The 18906-nt window shown below is 44.4% G+C and overlaps 1 protein-coding gene across 1 annotated transcript; it reads left to right on the forward strand.

Moving 5' to 3' along the window:
* The first annotated feature begins 452 nt into the window (after positions 1-452).
* LOC125391852 (major histocompatibility complex class I-related protein 1) lies at positions 453-8177 on the forward strand. The gene is given in 5 exon segments (XM_048421488.3): positions 453-715; positions 1385-1660; positions 5800-6075; positions 6474-6554; positions 8029-8177. Coding segments are annotated over 5 exon segments (897 nt in total). The 5' UTR covers positions 453-600.
* Positions 8178-18906: the final 10729 nt, after the last annotated feature.

The following is an 18906-nucleotide window of genomic DNA, read 5'->3' on the forward strand; positions in this document are numbered from 1 at the left end:
CTAATCCGGGAGGAGGGGTGCACATCCCTGTGTGTGCAGAGATAAGGGAGTAGGTTGAGAGTCCTCAGTTATCAACCCAGAGGCTTTATTGGTAGTGCAAGTGAGTTGGGTTGCCAGAGTCGTCTCTCCCTCAGAGGTTCTGAAGGTTTCTTCAGGCATTACCCACTTAGCCCCAGTCCAGCGAAAGGTCTTTGGTTCTTCACCCAAGACCAGAGCATCACACTGTATACACAACTTGCTGACAAGTTGAGATTACCTGTAAAATTTCATCCTTGGTCACAGGGCTGAAGTCTTTTCCAGGTCGTTATTCCTAGGGATTCAATAATGGTGTTGGATAATACAGTGGGATGGATGCATTGAGTATGGGGAGAGGATGCTGGTATGGGGTGTCAGTGGCATGTAGTTAATATATTCTGTTGTCTGTGACTCTCACACTTCTTTGCTTCCTCATCAGGGACTCATTCCCTGAGATATTTTCATCTGGCTGTTTCGCATCCTGGCCCTGGAGTCCCTGAATTTATCTCTGTTGGGTATGTGGACTCACACCCTATCACTACATACGACAGTGTCACCCGGCAGAAGGAGCCAAGGGCTCCATGGATGGCAGAGAACCTGGCACCTGATCACTGGGAGAGGTACACTCAGCTGCTGAGGAGCTGGCAGCAGACATTCAAGGAGGAGCTGAGGGGCCTACAGAGGCACTACAACCACTCAGGTATGATGGCAACAGACAAGCACCCTCCCTCACTGACTGCTTCCCAGGAGAAAGGCCCCAGGCTGCCTCAGGTCAATGTGGCACACATTGCTCACACCCTCTGTAGTCTCTGGCAAAACCCAGAAAATCAGGTGGCTGGGTTTCAGTGGCCACCATCTCCCTGTGGCTCTTCCACACTATCCTTCTATGAAAATCCTTTAGCCCTTGTCCCCATATTCCTATCCCACAATTTTCTCTCTTATCGTTCTAAATTTTCCCATCTTGGGTCTTATTTTCTGATGGTTGGGCTTCCTGATTTGCTTATTTCTGCACAGAAACGTACTATATGAATTGTCCCAGAGATATTTCTGGCTCCTGCATATCTCTTGCTCCTACACTGCACTCAGAATAGCTGGGGAATTTATCAATGAATCATTCCAAAGATAGGCTAATTCCCCAAGGCAGGCGTCATCGTGACCCTTTGGCATGCAGTAAGTACCCCATTAATGTCTATTAGTATGTGGGTCTGCAAAACAGGAACATTCTGGAACCCAAATACACAGGCCTGTGTGGTGGCATCTTCCAGAGCAAAGAGTGCTTCCAATCATGCTCCAGTTGCACCATCTGAGCAGCCTCCCCCACCCCCATCTCTGCTTTCACCTGTGATTCCACAGCTTGTGTGTATTTCAGGACTTCACACTCACCAGAGAATGATTGGCTGTGAGTTGCTGAAAGATGGCAGCACCACAGGGTTTCTCCAGTATGCAGATGACGGACAAGATTTCATCGTCTTCAATAAAGACACCCTCTCCTGAGTGGCTGTAGGTAATGTAGCTCAAATCACCAAACGGTCATGGGAGGCCAGCCTGCATGAGTTGCAATACCAAAAGGACTGGCTGGAAAAGGAACGCATTCCCTGGCTCAAGAGGTTCTCGGAGTATGGAAAAGATACCCTAGAAAGGACAGGTAAAGAGAAGAGAGAACCTCGCTCTCACATCCCTAGAAAAACTGGCTTTGTGTCTAACTTCCTCTTCTGCAGGTGCTGTTCACCCTGTGCTGAAATCCATCTCTTGGCTGGACTGTTCTGACCTATAAACCCCTAAGAGAATTCTCATTAGTTGGTATTTTTAGCAGCGTCTTGACAAGCCTTAGCAGTTCCGCTTGTCTTGACAGAATGTAGTGCCTCCAAGGGCACCTCTACCAAAAAAAGTCCTCCGTCTCCTGCCAGGGAGAAGTTGGGAAAACTTTTGGGAGTGGGACAGTTGTTACAAATTATTTAAGAAGCAGGGTTCACTGGGGTGAGAATGAAAAGATGGCTTGTGAGGAAGGGCTTAGGAAGACTGGCTTTTTCTTACCAGGAGATTAACAGGACGATTCTTCTGGGTACACAGCTCGTCTCTTGCCATAAATACACGAGCCTTTTGGTCAACTTCAACAGAACGCAGAATGTTTCGTGTTCAATGGGATGATTCAAATGTTTCAGGAAATCCCTGAACACTGTTGACCTTGTCTAGCCGGAGGGACAAGCCCAGGGTGTAGAGGAGGGGTCTGGACCACAGTTGTAACCGTGTGCTGTGTGTCTAAACGCAGGCTTTGGAGACAAATGATTCGAGCCTCATGGTGGCTTTCCTCCCAACTTGTAGAATAACTATCCGAGCTATGCTCAATGGTTGCAGTTAACAAACCCACTTCTGACAGACTCGAGCAGATCCTATTAGAAAACAGGAATCAGAATAGCATGGAGACCTAAGAGACCAAAACCATATTTGAAAGTTTTTCTCCACAGGAGGGGTGGGAGCAGGGGCTGAAGGCACCAGCACAAATGTCACATCGTCATGGCTTCTCCATTCTGCAAGACAGACTACTGTCTCTGAGTACTTGTTACCTAAATAAATAAATCTCAAGAAAACTGTGACTGGCCTGAGTTGGATCATTTGTGACCTCTTTACCCAATCACTGTGACCATCAGAAAAAGCTTCAAAGATTTGCACTGGGCAACAAAGTTCTGGCAGTGACTAATGGCACAGTCAATATGGCCTAATTGAGGAGATTCAACCAGGGATCCTTCACAAGGGGTCTAGTGGGGATCCCAGCAAGGGGTGGTGAAGATTCTGGAGAGGTACAGTATGGGAACACCATTGCCCCAGTACGATCTGAAGGCAGAAAGAGGAGACATCGCTAGCAGAGCCCATCAGGAGTTGGTGTGTGGAAAGGGGATCCTTAAGGTCAGAGGTGTGGCCATGGGCAGGACTGCAGCAGGGTAAGATCAGTACTTCCTCAGCTGCTGCTCTCTGCCTGAGGCAGTCCTGCTGGAAACTAGGGGCAGAACAGTTCCAGAGAGAGTGTGAAGGCCTAGGCAGACCACAGAGGGTCAGAGGGGACATCCAGGGGCCGCAAAGAGACCTGGCTGGTGCACACTGAGTGATGGTTGAAGAGGAGGAATTAAGATGAACGTTTCGTCGGAGCCCATGTTATAGAGGGGTGCAGTTATGTCCCAAACCGTGCTGTTATTTGGCAGGAGGAGTCTCTCCTGTCAGGAACAAGTGAAGCTTCTAGAAGGTAGGCCAGCAAAGTCACAATTTTGAGTAAAATAGGGTAATAGTGCCCACTTTAAAGAAATTAGTGAGAATAATATGGATGAAAACACATGCTAAGCTTTTGAGCTCTGCTCACATATTAAATATCACTGTCGCCTAACTGAAAATGTCTCATAGCCTAGATCTGGTTCAAATCTATGGCCAGTCTTGGCCACCCTTAACCACTAAGATGTTTTAGGCTGAGTCCCTTCAGATAGGAAAAGGGGAAATAGTTTAGTTTCCGATGTGGGGGTGTCTGCGACATAGCTGCGTCAGTTTTTCCCGTCACTGGAACAGAATGCTTGGAACAAATAACTTAAAGGTAGGAAAGATTTTTTTAAAACTTTATTTAACTTTATTTCATGCGCATTGATATAATGATGTCAGATTCTCCAGAACTGGAGTTACAGACAGCTGTGAGCTGCCATATGGGTGCTGGGAATTGAACCTGAGTCCTCTGGAGGAGCAGTCTGTGCTCTTAACCACTGAGCCATCTCACCAGCCCCAGGAAAGATTTTTTTTTTAAAAAAAAAAAAAAGTAGGAAAGATTGTTCACAATTTCAGAGGTTTGAGTCCATCCTGATGGGAAGGGTGTGGCAAGGCAGCTTACGTCAGAGTGGACAGGAAGCAGAAGGAGGGAGAAGAGCCAAGGCAAGATAGAGCTGCAGTGCGAATTCTAAGTGGTCTTAATACTAAAAACCAGGAGTCAGATATGGGGGAATGAAAGCTGAACGATCAGAGAAGCAGAGCAACCAGCCAATCCTCAGACCGAATGGAGTATCTTATTTCCTCAGACTGAACGCTCAGAGCTCCTGTCTCCTCCCGCCTTATATTCCTCTCTCTGCCCAGACTCCTGTCTCCACCTCCCTAGTGCTGGGATCACCTTTGTGTGAGCTCTGTTTCTCTTTTAGACTGGTTCAATCTTGTATAGCCCAAATGGCCTTGAACTCACAGTGTCTTGCCTCCTGAGTGCTGCAATTAAAGGTGTGTGCCACCACTGCCTGGCCTCTATGGCTAACTAGTGTGGCTAGCCCCGCACTCTGATCTTCGGGCAAGCTTTATTTGTTCCAGCACAAAATATCACCACGTACAGCCTCAGGGATTCCCCCACAGGGACCTACTTCCTTTAGCTAGACCCCGCCTCTTAGTGTTTCCAGAATCTGGCAAGATAACACCAACATCTAGAAAGCATGGATTTAACACATGAGCCTGTGAGGGACATTTTATGTTCAAAGCACACCAGTAGCTTTTGTCCCAAGTTTCCTGGTCTGCTGCTTGTCCTTGCATCCCTGGGCAAAAAGAAGGAAAACAAAGAGTTGCTAAGAATTGAGGTTTAGAGGTCACTAGCTAATTTTGTTGGTTCTGCTTGGTTCAAAACCTCTGGATCAACTAAGAGGAACCTGGGTTGTGTGGGAAGAATGTGGAAAGTTTGACTTAAGTGTATGTGGTTCCCATGCCCTAACTCGAGTCACAGAGGTATCTCAGCCTTTGGTAAGAACCCAGTCTTGGGAGGTAGATTCATTTCTTGCAAGCATAGTAAAATAAATAAACAAGCAAATAAAATTAATTAATTAAATTCTCTTGGCAGTATTTTATTTTGTATGTTGGAAAGTCTTTTCCTACTACTAAACCCCATGCCTCAGGTAGGTCTGAGAGGAAGACTCAATGTCAGGTAATAAGGCGGAGAGGAGGAGGCAAGTCTCACAGACGGGCGGAAAGGTCCTCCGGACAGCGTGCTTGGTTTTGATATGGCTCCATGACCAGGTCGAGCTGGAAATGTTAAGATAACACCATATGGAAAATGAATGAATGAAGTCATGAGGAAGCAAGCTCACCAGTGGATAACCCTGGGCTGGTACACACCTGTAATCCTAACATTCGGAAAGTTGAGGTAGGAAGATTATGAGTTCAGTCATCTTTGGGCATAGAGTTGATGTCCCCTCCCTCTCTCCCTCTCTTGCCATCGTGAGAGCCCTTCTGTGATATTAATTTCTGTAGCTTCTCTGAGGGCACCTGAACTATGACATGTATCGAATTGAGCCTTTCAGAGTAACAATCTGATAGCACGGTGCAGTTCAGAGCCCCATGGACCTGTGTTAGCTGTGTGTTTTTATTGTCACCAAGCACAGAATTGGGATCTGTGAGGTTCTACTCTCCAATCTCTTGGTGAATCACTTATCAAGACAATCATTTACACATGTTGTGACTTACTTCTTGTTACACAGGGTATTTCAATGCTGCACAGTTGACAACTCCAATACTCTCTTCAAACACTTGGTGCTATGTGCCTTTCCTCCCCTCAGGGACAAAATGAGGTTCACCTCCATGTGTTCCCTAGCCTATTCCATAGAAGGAAGTCTACAAAATACACATTTGCTGTTGATGAATCTGGGTTCTGGTTCATTCTGTTTGAGATAGTTCTTGCTGCAAAGAAAATTAATGGGAGAACGTGGCTTTGTTTGAATACTGTATGTTCCATACTCTTATCCTCCCACCCCATCTCACTTTCCTGTGGCTGCTTCTCTCTAGAACCTCCAGTGGTAAGAACAAGTCGAAAGGAAATGTTTCCGGGGATTACAACTCTCTTCTGCAAAGCTCATGGCTTCTACCCACCAGAAATTTTCATGACGTGAATGAAAAATGGGGAAGAAATTGCCCAAGAAGTGGATCACGGAGGCGTGCTTCCCAGTGGGGATGGAACCTATCAAACGTGGGTGTCGGTTGATCTGGATCCTCAGAGCAAAGATGTTTATTCTTGTCATGTGGAGCACTGGGGCCGCCAAATGGTTTTTGAGGCTCCTCGGGGTAAGTATGGGGGCGATGGCTGTCTGGGGAGTGAGCCTGAGGAAAGAGATTGAAGCTGTAACGCATGCCAGGAAGGGAGAATGGGTCACCGCCTCACCAGGTGGGCGCAATAATCTCTCTCTCTTTCTCTCTCTCTCTCTCTCAGCAGAGGCAGGTGAGTCTCTGAGTTCGAGGCCAGGCTGGTCTATAGAGAGAGTTCCAGGGCAGTCAGGACTACACGTAGAAACCCTGACTTGGGACTAAATAAGTAAATAAATAGAAGATAGCATAGGCACATAGCCCGCTCATCACCAGATGATGAGGGAGAAGAGAAGATGGCGGAGCTTCCTGGTGATCACAGTGATGCAGTTAATGCGGATGGGAAAAGCAACTTGGAAGGTTTTCTCATTTGCTTACAGAACCAGAAAGCATTCTTCTAGTAGTGAGCACAGTCTCTGGGACCATAATCCTCACCATTGTCCTGGAGAAAAGGTCTCAAGGTGAGTGGCGTGAAGGGCTCTAGGGGGCTGCATGCGGTCCCCTTGCTGCAGCTTCCAAGATTTTGTCTACTGTGTCTGCCACATCGGTTCCATTTAGAAACTGGTCGACCCTCACGTTGGGATCACCGGAGGGCCTGGGACAATTTCCCCCTCTATGGAGAAAATATCTGTTAATTGTCCCACTTTTCACAACCATTCTTCTATCTGAATGATAAGAAAGTCCTTCTCCTTCAAAATTCACTTCTCAGACGTGAAATGTTTACAAGTAGATGCCTTTGGAAAATAGGGCTTGAGATAAGGAACGGGGAAAGAGAAGCAGGAGACAAGCTTTTGATGGTACAGACGACAAACCCATTCCTTACATGCGCACTAAATGTCTGGTGTGCTTTAAGCTCCAATCTGTCTGGTGGGGGAAAAGCAAAATGGGAAAGACAGAATGACCCCATGTCACAGAGCTGATGGCATAGTCTTGAAAGGTCATTTTCTATGTCTGATTTACTAGTTACTCAAGCTGATCACAGCAAATATCAGTGGAACCTGGAGAAGGCTCAGAAGCCGGGTGGGCAGGAGCTTGCCTTTTCTTGACAGCCGTGGACTTGAGCCCAATCCAAGGGATACTGTACATGTGTGGTACTAGGTACTCATAGGACCAATCCATTTGTTGTTGGTTCGTTCTTACTCTTTGTTCTTTTGGCCATTTGGGGGCCCACCACCCAATTCTCAAATAAATCACACACAGAGACTTATTTTTTCCTATGAATGCCCGGCCTTAGTTTGGCTTGTTTTTCTTAACTTATCCAGTCTACCTTTTGCCTCTGGGCTTTTACCTTTCTCTATTTCTGTATTTCTTTCTTTACTTCTTTCTCCATGACTTGCTGTGTAGCTAGGAGGCTAGCCCCTGGATCTTCCTCTCCTCTTTTTCATTTCTTGATCTTTTCCTCCCAAATTTCTTCTTCTATTTATTCTCTCTGCCTGTCAGCCTGGCCTACCCTTTCTCCTGCCTAATTATTGGCTGTTCAGCTCTTTATTAGACCAAACAGGTCTTTTAGACAGACAAAGTAACAGAGCTTCACAGAATTGAACAAATACAACGTAAAGAATGCAACACATCTTTGCATCATTAAACAAATGTTCCACAGCATGAACAAATGTAACACACCTTAAAATAATATTCTACAATATCTATTTGCTAGAAAACCAACTAAGATAGCTGGTGGATGAGTAATGTTTCATTATAAATAGAGTACAATCTGAATCCTAAACCAATTAATAGATTCATCTCAAGAAGAAAGCTCCTGCTTTTTTTATCTTCTGGAGTTTGTAAATTTTGAGTTAAAATTTGTCAAGTTCTAAGAGAATCTTGAGAAAGGCTAAAACTGTCAGTGGTTGCTTCTAGGTTTTGCAGAATATTGTGTAAGTTTTGAGCTGTGAGGAAAAACACATGTAACTGATTAAAAATCTGTCTTCCTTTCAGAGCAAAAAGAAGCAGTCTACCATCCCACACCAGTCAATGAGTGCAGTTCTCCCTCCGAGGAGCCAGGATCTCTGCTCTCAGGCCCCAACACGTCTGTTGTCGGAAGCCTCGGCCATACTCCTGGCACAACGGGGGATTTAGAGAATTGAGCGTTCGTGACAACAAGACAGGAGCCACCAATTTTTCTTTGTTCTTTGGGTCCTGAAGAGCTGTCAACTTTCAGGCTCTGTGGGGACTGACTCCGTCATCGCCATCGACTTTGAATACACTCGGTCTCACGATCCAGTACTTCCCAACATCCTGTTTCTCCATGATGATTTACAAGTAGATTACAGAGTCTCAGAGATGCAAGGAACTTCCTCACTGTAGCAGGAGATGTCTTCCTATAATGCCACAGACTTGAGCATCCAGCCTCCCCTTGACACCATGTGTGGATTCCCCCATTCCACCACAAAACAGCCTTTCTTGTTCATCTTCTCTCATGAGAATGTTTACCATGTAAGAACCTTGACTATCATGGCTTTGACTGTGAATCTCTAAGTAAGGTTGGACCAACCCATGAGAACAACTGGCAAGTTTCTAAACAGCCTGAGAATGGACTAGTCATTAAACACCTATCATGTCCCAAAAGGAAACAGAAGCATTGTCCATGTTCAAGGCGGCTCTGCCAGAGAGCTTGGAATATTGGAAATGTGTCTAGCTAGAGCTATGGCAAAGATTTCACTTTTTATTGCTTCTGTGAGAAATTAGAACAATAATTTATAAAGCTGAATGTGATGGGACTCTTATAAGCCCAGTTCTAGGAAGCTGAGGCAGATGGATTTTAAGTCTGGTCTAGCTTAAGCTACACAGTGAAACTCTATCTTAAACAAACAAAAACAGAAGCAAAAGCCCTCAACAGAACGAAACCAGTAATTACCAGAGGTATTATCTCCTCCAGTGGAACTACAGAGAACTCCAGTCACTTGTAATATTTGAATGTGAAAATAATAGTATTTGGTTGGGGATGGCTCAGTGGATAAAGATGCCTGTCACCTAGCCTGAGGTCCTGAAATCAGTGATCAGGTCAAGAGAAAAAACTGACTCCTGAAAGTTATCCTCTGACCTCTGCATGAGTGCCATAGCAGAAAATATACCAAATAAATAAATGTAAAAAAAAATCTTATAAATATGATGGTATGTTTATGTCTTAAAAAGAGCCTCCCTGTTGTGTTGTCCCGTCCCTTCCCATGTGTTGTCCCCTTCCCTCCCCATCCCCCCAAACCCCCCACGCTTTGGTGTTGGAGACTGAATTAGAACAGAAAAAGACAGAAATTAGTATTGAACTTTTGGGGAATGAGGGTGTTACCCAGTGGTAGAGAGCTTGCTTAGCGTGTGTGAGGTCCTAGGGTCAATCTTCAGCACTGCAAACACACACACACACACACACACACACACACACACACCAACAACCAACAAAAACTAAAACTTTAGATTTTTTTTGTAAATTGTTTAAAATTATATTGTTTCTTAATACTCTTAGACTTGTGATTTAATGAATTCATGTTTACTGATTACAAATGTTCAGGAGCCAAGGTCTACCAACAAGGTGGCAGCATAATCTAAGTGTGACGACAGCATTCACTCCTCCTTCAGCTATGCTTCGGCTCCGAGTTGTCTTTGCTGAATATTTTAGATCAAGAACACTGCATGAAGAACCTGTTTGACTGGTTTTGTTTTAGACTCCACTACGTTTATTATCTGTTTTCTTTTTAGCACGTCCAGACCAAGGTTTGTCCAGAAAAATGGCAAATGGAGCAGGTAAGAAGGGAAGCAGTCTGGAGGAGCCGACTGGAGTCTGGGGGCTAGACTGCTGGGTTAGCATTCAGAAGGTTCAGTTCCCAGGCCAGCACAAAACTGGGCGTGACACCACATGCCTGTAATCCCAACACCTGGGAGGTGGAGGCAGAAGGACCAGGGGTTCAAAGTCATCCTCAGCTACATAGGGACTTTGAGACCAGATTGAGATACTTGTGATCCTGTAAAAATAATAAAGACAAAATAAAAGCAGTATGGTGACGGGTTTCTCGATGCCCTCCTTAACCTCTTGTTCCAACAATGTCCATGTTCCGACCCCTCCCTTATCTCTGAGGAACTGTTGCCTTTTTCCTCTGCTCGCTGTTTTTGGGTGGAGAGAAGAGTGGTTTTGCTTTGTGTCATCAGGTCCCTTAGTTGGTCATTTTTCTGGCAGGGTTCCATGAGGTCGTCATCTTCCGACCCCCCCCCAGTCGGAGGCTTTGTCCTCATCTGTGCAGGTCAAGTCTACCCATGAGGGAATCAGATGGATGCATAAGAAGGAATGTCAAATGCCAATGTGTTCACTTGCTGCCAGGAGTGGAACTGCCAAATGGGTCAGGGACTAGTTTCCACAGGGCAGCTCATTATCTAGTGGGAGGGTTCCCATGAGAACAAGTACATCACAGAGAGGGGTCTGCTGACCCCAGACAGGCCGGCCCAGGGGCATATTTTTTTATCTCCTATTTTTTCATGACAGTATAATAATTAATTAATTAATGTTCTTTTGGGAGGAGTTTGTCTCAATCTGCAAACAGTGGACAGCAAAGCCAGAAGGGATCTCAGGTTGTCTGTCTCCAAAATCTGAGTCTCCCCTACTCACTTGACAGCCTTGCCGTTCTTCGATGGCGACCTCCACAGGCCCTTCCAAGGCACCTCTCCTCAGAAGCTTGCCACATTTAACCTTACCTCTGTATAAATCTCCGCATCTCCTCCTTCACTTTGGGCTCCTTTTCTTCACAGTCCTTCTAGCTTGTAATGACCCCCAAACTCACAGGACATGTAACAGATCCCCAAACCTAGTTGCTTAAAGCAGCAATTATTTCAGGATCTTTCATGACTTCTGTAGGTCAGGGATTGGACAGCATTTGTGTAGGCAATGCTGGCTTCTATCCTTTTGCGGAACTGTAGACAATCGGAGGCTAGAAGCAAAACGGTGAAGAACTAAAGAAGCTGTGAGCACAACATAGGGTGTCTGTCTTCAAGCCAAGCCAAGCGTCACCCCCTTTGGGGTGTGACGATGACTCTATGCTGGCTCTCTGTGTGGGTTAGTTTGAGCTTCCTCACAACATGGTGGCCTTGGAGCAATCAGGTTCTGTAGGTGGTAGCGAACCCCCCTCAGCTGGTGTCACTTTTGCCATATTCTTTAGTTGGCCAGGAAAGCCACTAGAACCTGCTCAGTTTCAAGGAGAAGAGACATAGATCCTGACACTCAGTAGGGCGATTGTCAAAGCAACATGATGAAGAGTATTTGTAGATAGGAGTCACTCTGTACCTAACAGGCTTTGCTGTAGGAAGCCTGAGGTTTCTGGTGTCTCCATCTTTGCCTCTCAACATGAAGGTCAAGTTCTACTGGAGGGGAAATCGTGATGCCTGTCAGTGGATTAAATGAGCTGGGACCCTAGGGTTCCTAGGTGCCCTGGGTATAAGGTTTCCAGAAAGAGTGTAGGTGCCCTGTATCAAGGGAACATCTTGAGGCTTTCGTTGTGGCCTCCTTTGTCGAGTTCCTCTCTTCTTCCCACAGCTGGCAGTACCGAGGGAAAATGCTACACATGGGTAGCTTCTCATGTAGAAAGAGAAGCTGTCTGTAGACGCCCCTAAAAGTTTGTCGTAGATCTTGTTTGATTAAAAGCACAAAATTTTGCCCAGTTTTTCAGTGTCTGTCTTGTGAACAAGTAGAGCCACCACTAACCCATATAGGACAGCTGTGGTCAAGACCCTCCAAATGTCTTAGTAAGGTTTATTATTACCATGATGAAAGGCCATGACCGTAAGCAACTTGGGGAGGAAAGAATTTGTTTGACTTACACTTCCACATCGTAGTTCATCACTGAAGGAAGTCAGGACAGGAACTCAAACAGGGAAGGAAGGAACTCGGTGACAGGAGCTGATGCAGAGGCTATGGAGGAGTGCTGCTTACTGGCTTGCTCATCACGACTTGTTCCTTCCTTTTCTTCCTTCCTTTCTTCCTTCCTCCCTTCCTTTCTTTTTTGTTTTCTTTTCAAGACAGGGTTTCTCTGTGTAGCTCTGGCTGTCCTGGAACTCTCTCTATAGATCAGGATGGCCTCAAACTCAAATATTTACCTCCCTCTGACTCTCCCAAGTGTTGGGATTAAAAGTGTATCCCACTATGTCCAGGCTATTAGCCTGCTTTCTTATAGGACCCAGGACCAGCAGCCCAGGGATGGCACTACACACCATGGACTGGGCCCTCCCCCATCAATCCCCAGTTAAGAAAATTTCTTACAGCAGAATTTCATGGAGACATCTTCTCTATTGAGGTTCCCTCCCTTCAGGTGATTCTAGCTGTGTCCAGTTGACATAAAACTAGCCAGACCAGGTCATGTGGCTTGGCCTGTCCAGTGCAGAGTGAACTTTGACCTCATTTGCCCTTTTGTTGGGGATCTCTGTGCAGGCAACACTTTACACAGCAACTTGCCATACCATTAGAAACCAAGAAGACCCACCATGGAAGTAATCAGATTCATTTGGAAGGGAGGAAGGAATTAAAAGGTCAGTCCACCCAACAGGGTAGACGTAAATGGCCTCCCTTAGTTCATCCAGGCAAAACTATTCCAATCATTTTACATAATCACCATGTTTATCTGTAACGATCTATTTTTAAAATCTTTATATAACATTTCACGATGGGCTTCCATGATGCCTTGTATGTAGTAGAAGCTCAGTGAATACCTCTTGAGTGAGTCAGTACAGTATTTTGATTATCTGGTCCTCATGTACTGGTGCAAAAGCACAGTGTCATCTTTCAGCTGAAGTCAGACAGGAGAAATAGCCTGAGTCACTGCAGGCGCCTGGGGGTTACAGCCCACAGCTTTGCCTGAATTCTTGACGGAGTTCAGCAGCATTAAGTTGTTTAAAAGTTACTTTCATTAGTTTGTATATGAGTAGGGGTAGGGGCAGGGCACGGGCATGCCAGGGTGCACATGTGGAAGGCTGAAGTCCACTTGTAGAAGTTGGTTTGGTCCCTTTACCATCTAGATCAAACTCAGGTTGTTAAGCTTGTTAGCAAGTGCCTTTACCTAGTGAATTGTCTCTCCAACCCAACATTCTTTGTTTAATAAGCTTTAATATAACGCACACATACACACACACTCCATCTCCAGATTGTATAATGTAGTCTAGGCTTGCTCATCTCACCTCAACTTCGGGGCTGGTCTTACAAGCCTTCCTACTACAGCCATGATCTTATCTAGATTTTGCCCTGTTTATGAGATTAGATTCCAAAGATTCTACCAACTTCTATCCTCCCCCACTGTAAATGTGTATTAAGGACAGACAGAATTCAGTAACTCAGTGCTTCTTACATGAGACACTGTCTTTTCTCCTTTTTTCCTTTCTCTTTCTTTCTTCCTCTTCCTTTCTTCCTGCCTGTCTTCTTCCCTCCCTCCTTCCTTCCTTTCTTTCCTTCTTTCTGTTTTTCTGAGACAGGGTTAGTCCAGTATGCCTCAAACTTGCAATATCCTTAGGTATCTGCTACCATGCCCATTAAGGAATAAGGTTTGCACTCTCATTTTCTCTGACACAGGGTCTCATGTAGCCCAGGCTAGCCTCAAACTCAATATGAGGCAAAGTTGAGCTCCTACTCTTCTGAAGGCACTGTTCTTGAAAGCTGTAGGAGGTGCTTGACCAGACTCAGAAGGACAAATATTACATACTTTCTTTCATATGCAAAATCTAGTTATAAACACAAATATAAAGGGCAGGACAGTGGAAGGGGAACTATGAGGGACAGGAAGAGAGCTAAAGGGAGGAGGGAAGAGTGGCAACAAGAGAGGGTACAGTCCTGCATTTCTCTTGTAAGTAGAGTCTAGATTTGTGAGTTACCTGAGATGGAACTGCAAGGGCTCTATTGAACTGTCCGCCCAGGCAGAACATTTCATCAATACTCCCTCTCCTTTCCCCTCTACCCTGTGCATTGCTGGGGACTGGATTTAGGACCTCAAGCGTGCCGGACAAGCGCTCTGCCCCTGAGCTATACCGCCCCAACAGATCTTTTCAATTCTCATCAATGCGGTCTGGGAGGAAGTATGGGAAAGGGCTCCTCCGGAGGCTTGGTCCTCTTTGCTTTATTCCTCTCCTCCTTCCTCCCACTCAGAGTTAACAGAACCCAGCAGGGGCTTCTGCCTGTGTCCCTTGTGGGGGATGGGTGTGAAAGAATGTTTGGGGCCAGAAGGTTCTGAGTCTTGGCACTGAAGGACTGAGTGACAGAGCGGCAGCTGGAAGGCTGCGCTGGCCTGGAGCCCCTGGCAGGGAGAGTCTGGGTCTGAGGCAAGTGCGGCGGCAGAAGCCAGACCTCAGAAGCAAAGGAGGTGTGAGAAAGAGCAAGGAAGAAGAAACACGGTTTCAGAGAGCAAGCTTGCTTACAGCAGATACAGTCGAGGAGTGGGGTCTACGGGATGAGAGCAAAAGCCACCGGAATGGGAAAAGAAAGGTTTCCCAAGAGGAAATAAGGCACGCAGATCCAAGCCGGATCAGTCTTTGTTCTTTTTCCTTCTTGGGTATCAGGGCGGAAGCAACCGTTACAGGAACTGAGTAAAAGCTCATGGTTGTTTCTTGTTTCTCTTATTTTCCTCTGAGCAACACGACAGTAGAATAAATAGAGAATTCCAGGAACACTCTGAGAAGAAAAATGCCCTAAGAAGTGTCAATTCTGGGAAATTTTAAGGAGTTGTAATAATAAAACGCAGTCGTTTGGAGTCGCATCCGCTGCTGTGCTTTAAAATACCTAAGCACACGCTTGGTTCATTACTCACAAGACAGCCATGGATACATAATTTGTGTATTACCCACAACAGGAAGTTGTCACACCAGGCAGGGCCCCAGAGGCTGAGTACATGGGTTGCCTATCACTCTAATCACTACTTAAAATGAAAACTAATAGAATTAGTCATTGGTCCCTGTGGATCCCCAAAGGGGAAAAGCAGACTGTTTTAATCCAGTTTGGGTCTTTCCAAACGAAACTGAAATCAAACATCAAAAATTTGTGAATTAGCTGTTTAGCTAGGCAAGGTCATGTACACTATTAATTCCATCTCTTGGGAAGCAGAGGCAGGTGGATCTCTGTGAATTCAAGGTCAGCCTGGTCTAGAGTGTGAGTTCCAGGAAGGTGGGTTTCTACCAGAAGGAGTTGTCAGCTTTTCTCTGGCACTGTGCATGTTATAATATTGTTAATCCCAAAGACTGGAGGAGAAAGACCACCAACGCCACACCATCATGGCCAAAGTATTTAAAGAAAGCAATTAATTGAAGTATGATTTGTTTTTCGTGTATACAGGCTGCTTCTCCCTAAAAGGTAGGTTTTAGGAGATCAGACTTGGACATGAGGAAGACAAGGTTTTTTTTTTAAATTTTATTGATTTTTATTGAGCTCTACATTTTTTCCTGCCCCCCCCCCCGCCACTGCCTTGCCTCTCCTCTCCCCTCAACCCTCTTCCAAGGTTCCTATGCTTCCAATTTACTGAGGAGATCTTGTCTTTTTTCTGCTTCCCATGTAGACTAGATCCATGCATGTCTCTCTTAGGGTTCTCATTGTTGTCTAGGTTCTCTGGAATTGTGATTTGCAGGCTGGTTTTCATTGCTTTATGTTTAAAAATCACTTATGAGTTTTTAAACGTGAAATTTTACTTTCTGAGTCAGGATTACTTCACTCAAAATGATGTTTTCTAGCTCCATCCATTTGCCTGCAAAATTCAAGATGTTGTTATTTTTTTCTGCTGTGTAGTACTCCATTGTGCAAATGTACCACATTTTCCTTATCCATTCTTCAGTCAAGGGGCATTTAGGTTGTTTCCAGGTTCTGGCTATGACAGACAAAGCTGCTATGAACATAGTTGAGCACATGTCCTTGCGGCACAATTGAGCATCCTTTGAATATATACTCAAAAGTGGTATTACTGGGTCTTGAGGAAGGCTGTTTCCTAATTTTCTGAGAAATTGCCACACTGACATCCAAAGGGGTTGTACCAGCTTGCATTCCCACCAGCAATGCAGAAGTGTTCCCTTTACACCACAACCTCTCCAGCATAAGTTGTCATCAGTGTTTTTGATCTTGGCCATTCTTACAGGTGTAAGATGGAATCTCAGAGTTGTTTTGATTTGCATTTCTCTGATGGCTAAGGATGTTGAACATTTCCTTAAGTGTCTTTCAGCCATTTTAGATTTCTCTGTTGAGAGTTCTCTGTTTAGGTCTGTATTCCATTTTTTTTTTTATTGGATTGTTTGTTCTTTTGATGACCAATTTCTTAATTTCTTTGTATATTTTGGAGATCAGACCTCTGTCTGATGTGGGGTTGGTGAAGATCTTTTCCCATTCTGTAGGCTGTTGTTTTGTCTTGTTGACCGTGTCCTTTGCTTTATAGAAGCTTTTCAATTTCAGGAGGTCCCATTTATTAATTATTTCTCTCACTGTCTGTGCTACTGGGGTTATATTTAGGAAGTGGTCTCCTGTGCCAATGCGTTCAAGTGTACTTCCCACTTTCTCTTCTATGAGATTTAGTGTGGCTGGCTTTATGTTGAGGTCTTTGATCTATTTGGACTTGAGTTTTGTGCATGGTGATAGATATGGATCTATTTTCATTCTTGTACATGTTGATATCCAGTTATGTCGGCACTATTTATTAAACATGCTTTCTTTTTCCCATTTGATATTTTTTGCTTCTTTGTCAAAAATCAGGTGTTCCAAAATTGTGTGGATTAATATCCGGGTCTTCGATTCAGTTCCATTGGTCCTTCTGTCTGTTTTTATGCCAACACCAGACTGTTTTCAGTACTTTAGCTCTGTAGTAGAGCTTGAAGTCAGGGATTGTGATGGCTCCAGAAGTTCCTCTATTGTACAGAATTGTTTTGGCTATGCTGGGTTTTTTGCTTTTCCATATGAAGTTGAGTACTGTTCTTTTGAGGTCTATGAAGAATTTTGCTGGGATTTTGATGGGCATTGCATTGAATCTGTAGATTGCTTTTGGTAAATTGCCATTTTTACTATGTTAATTCTACCTACCCAAGAGCATGAGAGATCTTTCCACTTTCTGGTGTCTTTTTCAATTTTTTTCTTCAACGATTTAAAGTTCTTGTCATACAAGTCTTCCACTTGTTAGGTTAGAGTTACTCTGAGATATTTTATGCTATTTGTGGCTATTGTAAAGGTTGATATTTCTCTGATTTCTTTCTCAGTCCATTTATCATCTGTTTTCAGGAGAACTACTGATTTTTTTGAGTTACTCTTGTATCCTGCTACATTACTGAAAGTATTCATGAGTTATAGAAGTTCCTTGGTAGAATTTTTGGGGTCACTTATGTAAACTATCATACCACTAGCAAATAGTGAGAGTTAGACTTCTTCATTTCCAGTTTGTATCCCCTTGATCTCTTTTTGTTGGGAAGACAAGGTTTTTATAGCTCATGGTAGGGACTTTCCAAATGGGTGGTTTGGTAGGCAAAATAGGTGGGGCTACAGAAGCAGAGCAAAACAAGGTGGTCATAACAACAGGTAGTCATAATCTTTTTAAAACAAAGAAAGGGCTACAAGATGGTCATTATAACTTTTTAGAACAAAGATATGGTTGCTGTTTCCTGGAACAAAAAGTACAGAACAATTTGTAGCTAAGGTTACAGATGGGACATAGCCCAATCCTTGAGAAACAGAGATTTAATCACAAATAGGGATGAGCCTAGTTAGTCTTTATTATAAGATGCCTTTCAAGCTTAAGGTGGAGGCAGGCTGATTCATTAAAGCCACAAAGTTTGTTTACTCTAAGTTCTTAATGTGCCACAATTATTGATATTCTGATGGCCTTCATTAGTTCTCAGCCATTCATAAAATGCAAGTTCCTTGAAGCCTGAGACACCAGTGTGTGGGACAAGAAAGGTACTCTACACTCATGAGTATTGACAATGAGTTGCTGGAAAGCCTACCAGGAGCCAGATAACGTGGTGTGTACCAAAATCCCGGCTCTCAAGTCAAACGGGATCAAAGAGTTTATCCTAAGTCAAAATATGAGTAACTATGACCGATAACCAAGGATTCAGGTAAATTTGTTCCCCTCTTGAGGTGGTAGGACGAATTTCTTATAGTCACATGATGAAAGACTCTCAGAAATCAAGATACTTATCAAATGCATTGGAAAGTGCCAAAAAGCTGTAGGTTTCTGCTACCCGATGACATTCTTAGTCCGTGGGTTGATGGAAACTATTGGTCTGCTAAGAATACATTCCGGGTCACCAGACGGATCCTGACCACATCTCAGGCTCTTGGAACCGTGCCTGCAGAAACCCGGAATGTTCCTCAACCTTTGGCTTGGCCTGCATCACCATCTAGTAATGAGTTGGAAGTATCATACAGCACTTGGCAACCAACTTCCTGTAATAAATTCAACAGCAACTTAAAAAAAAAAAAAAAGAATACATTCCGGGGCCAGCAAGATGGTCCAGTGGGTAAAGGTACTTCCTACCAAGTCTGATGCCATGGGTTAGAGCCCCAGGACCCATGTGGTAGAAGGAGAAAAACTGACCCTTGCAAGTTGTCTTCTAACCTTCCACACATGCTTGGTGGCCTGTGTGCCCCCCAACACGCACACACATAAACAAACATACAAATAAAATAAATAAAAAGTAGTTTGGTTTTGCTTTTGTTTTTTAAGAAAAAGGTAGTCAAAAAGCATTATCTGATAATTCATAAAAAGCATTCATTAGATACCTAGAGATGGGGGCACCAGTTGACTATTCAGAGGACTGTGGTGGTTTGAATGAGGAATATACAGAGACCCACATATTTGATCAGGAGATACCATTGTCTCCTTTCCCTGGTTT

The sequence above is a fragment of the Myodes glareolus genome, chromosome 5 (assembly GCF_982192425.1).
Source record: "Myodes glareolus chromosome 5, mMyoGla1.1, whole genome shotgun sequence".
In the NCBI taxonomy this organism is placed as follows: Eukaryota; Metazoa; Chordata; class Mammalia; order Rodentia; family Cricetidae; genus Myodes; species Myodes glareolus.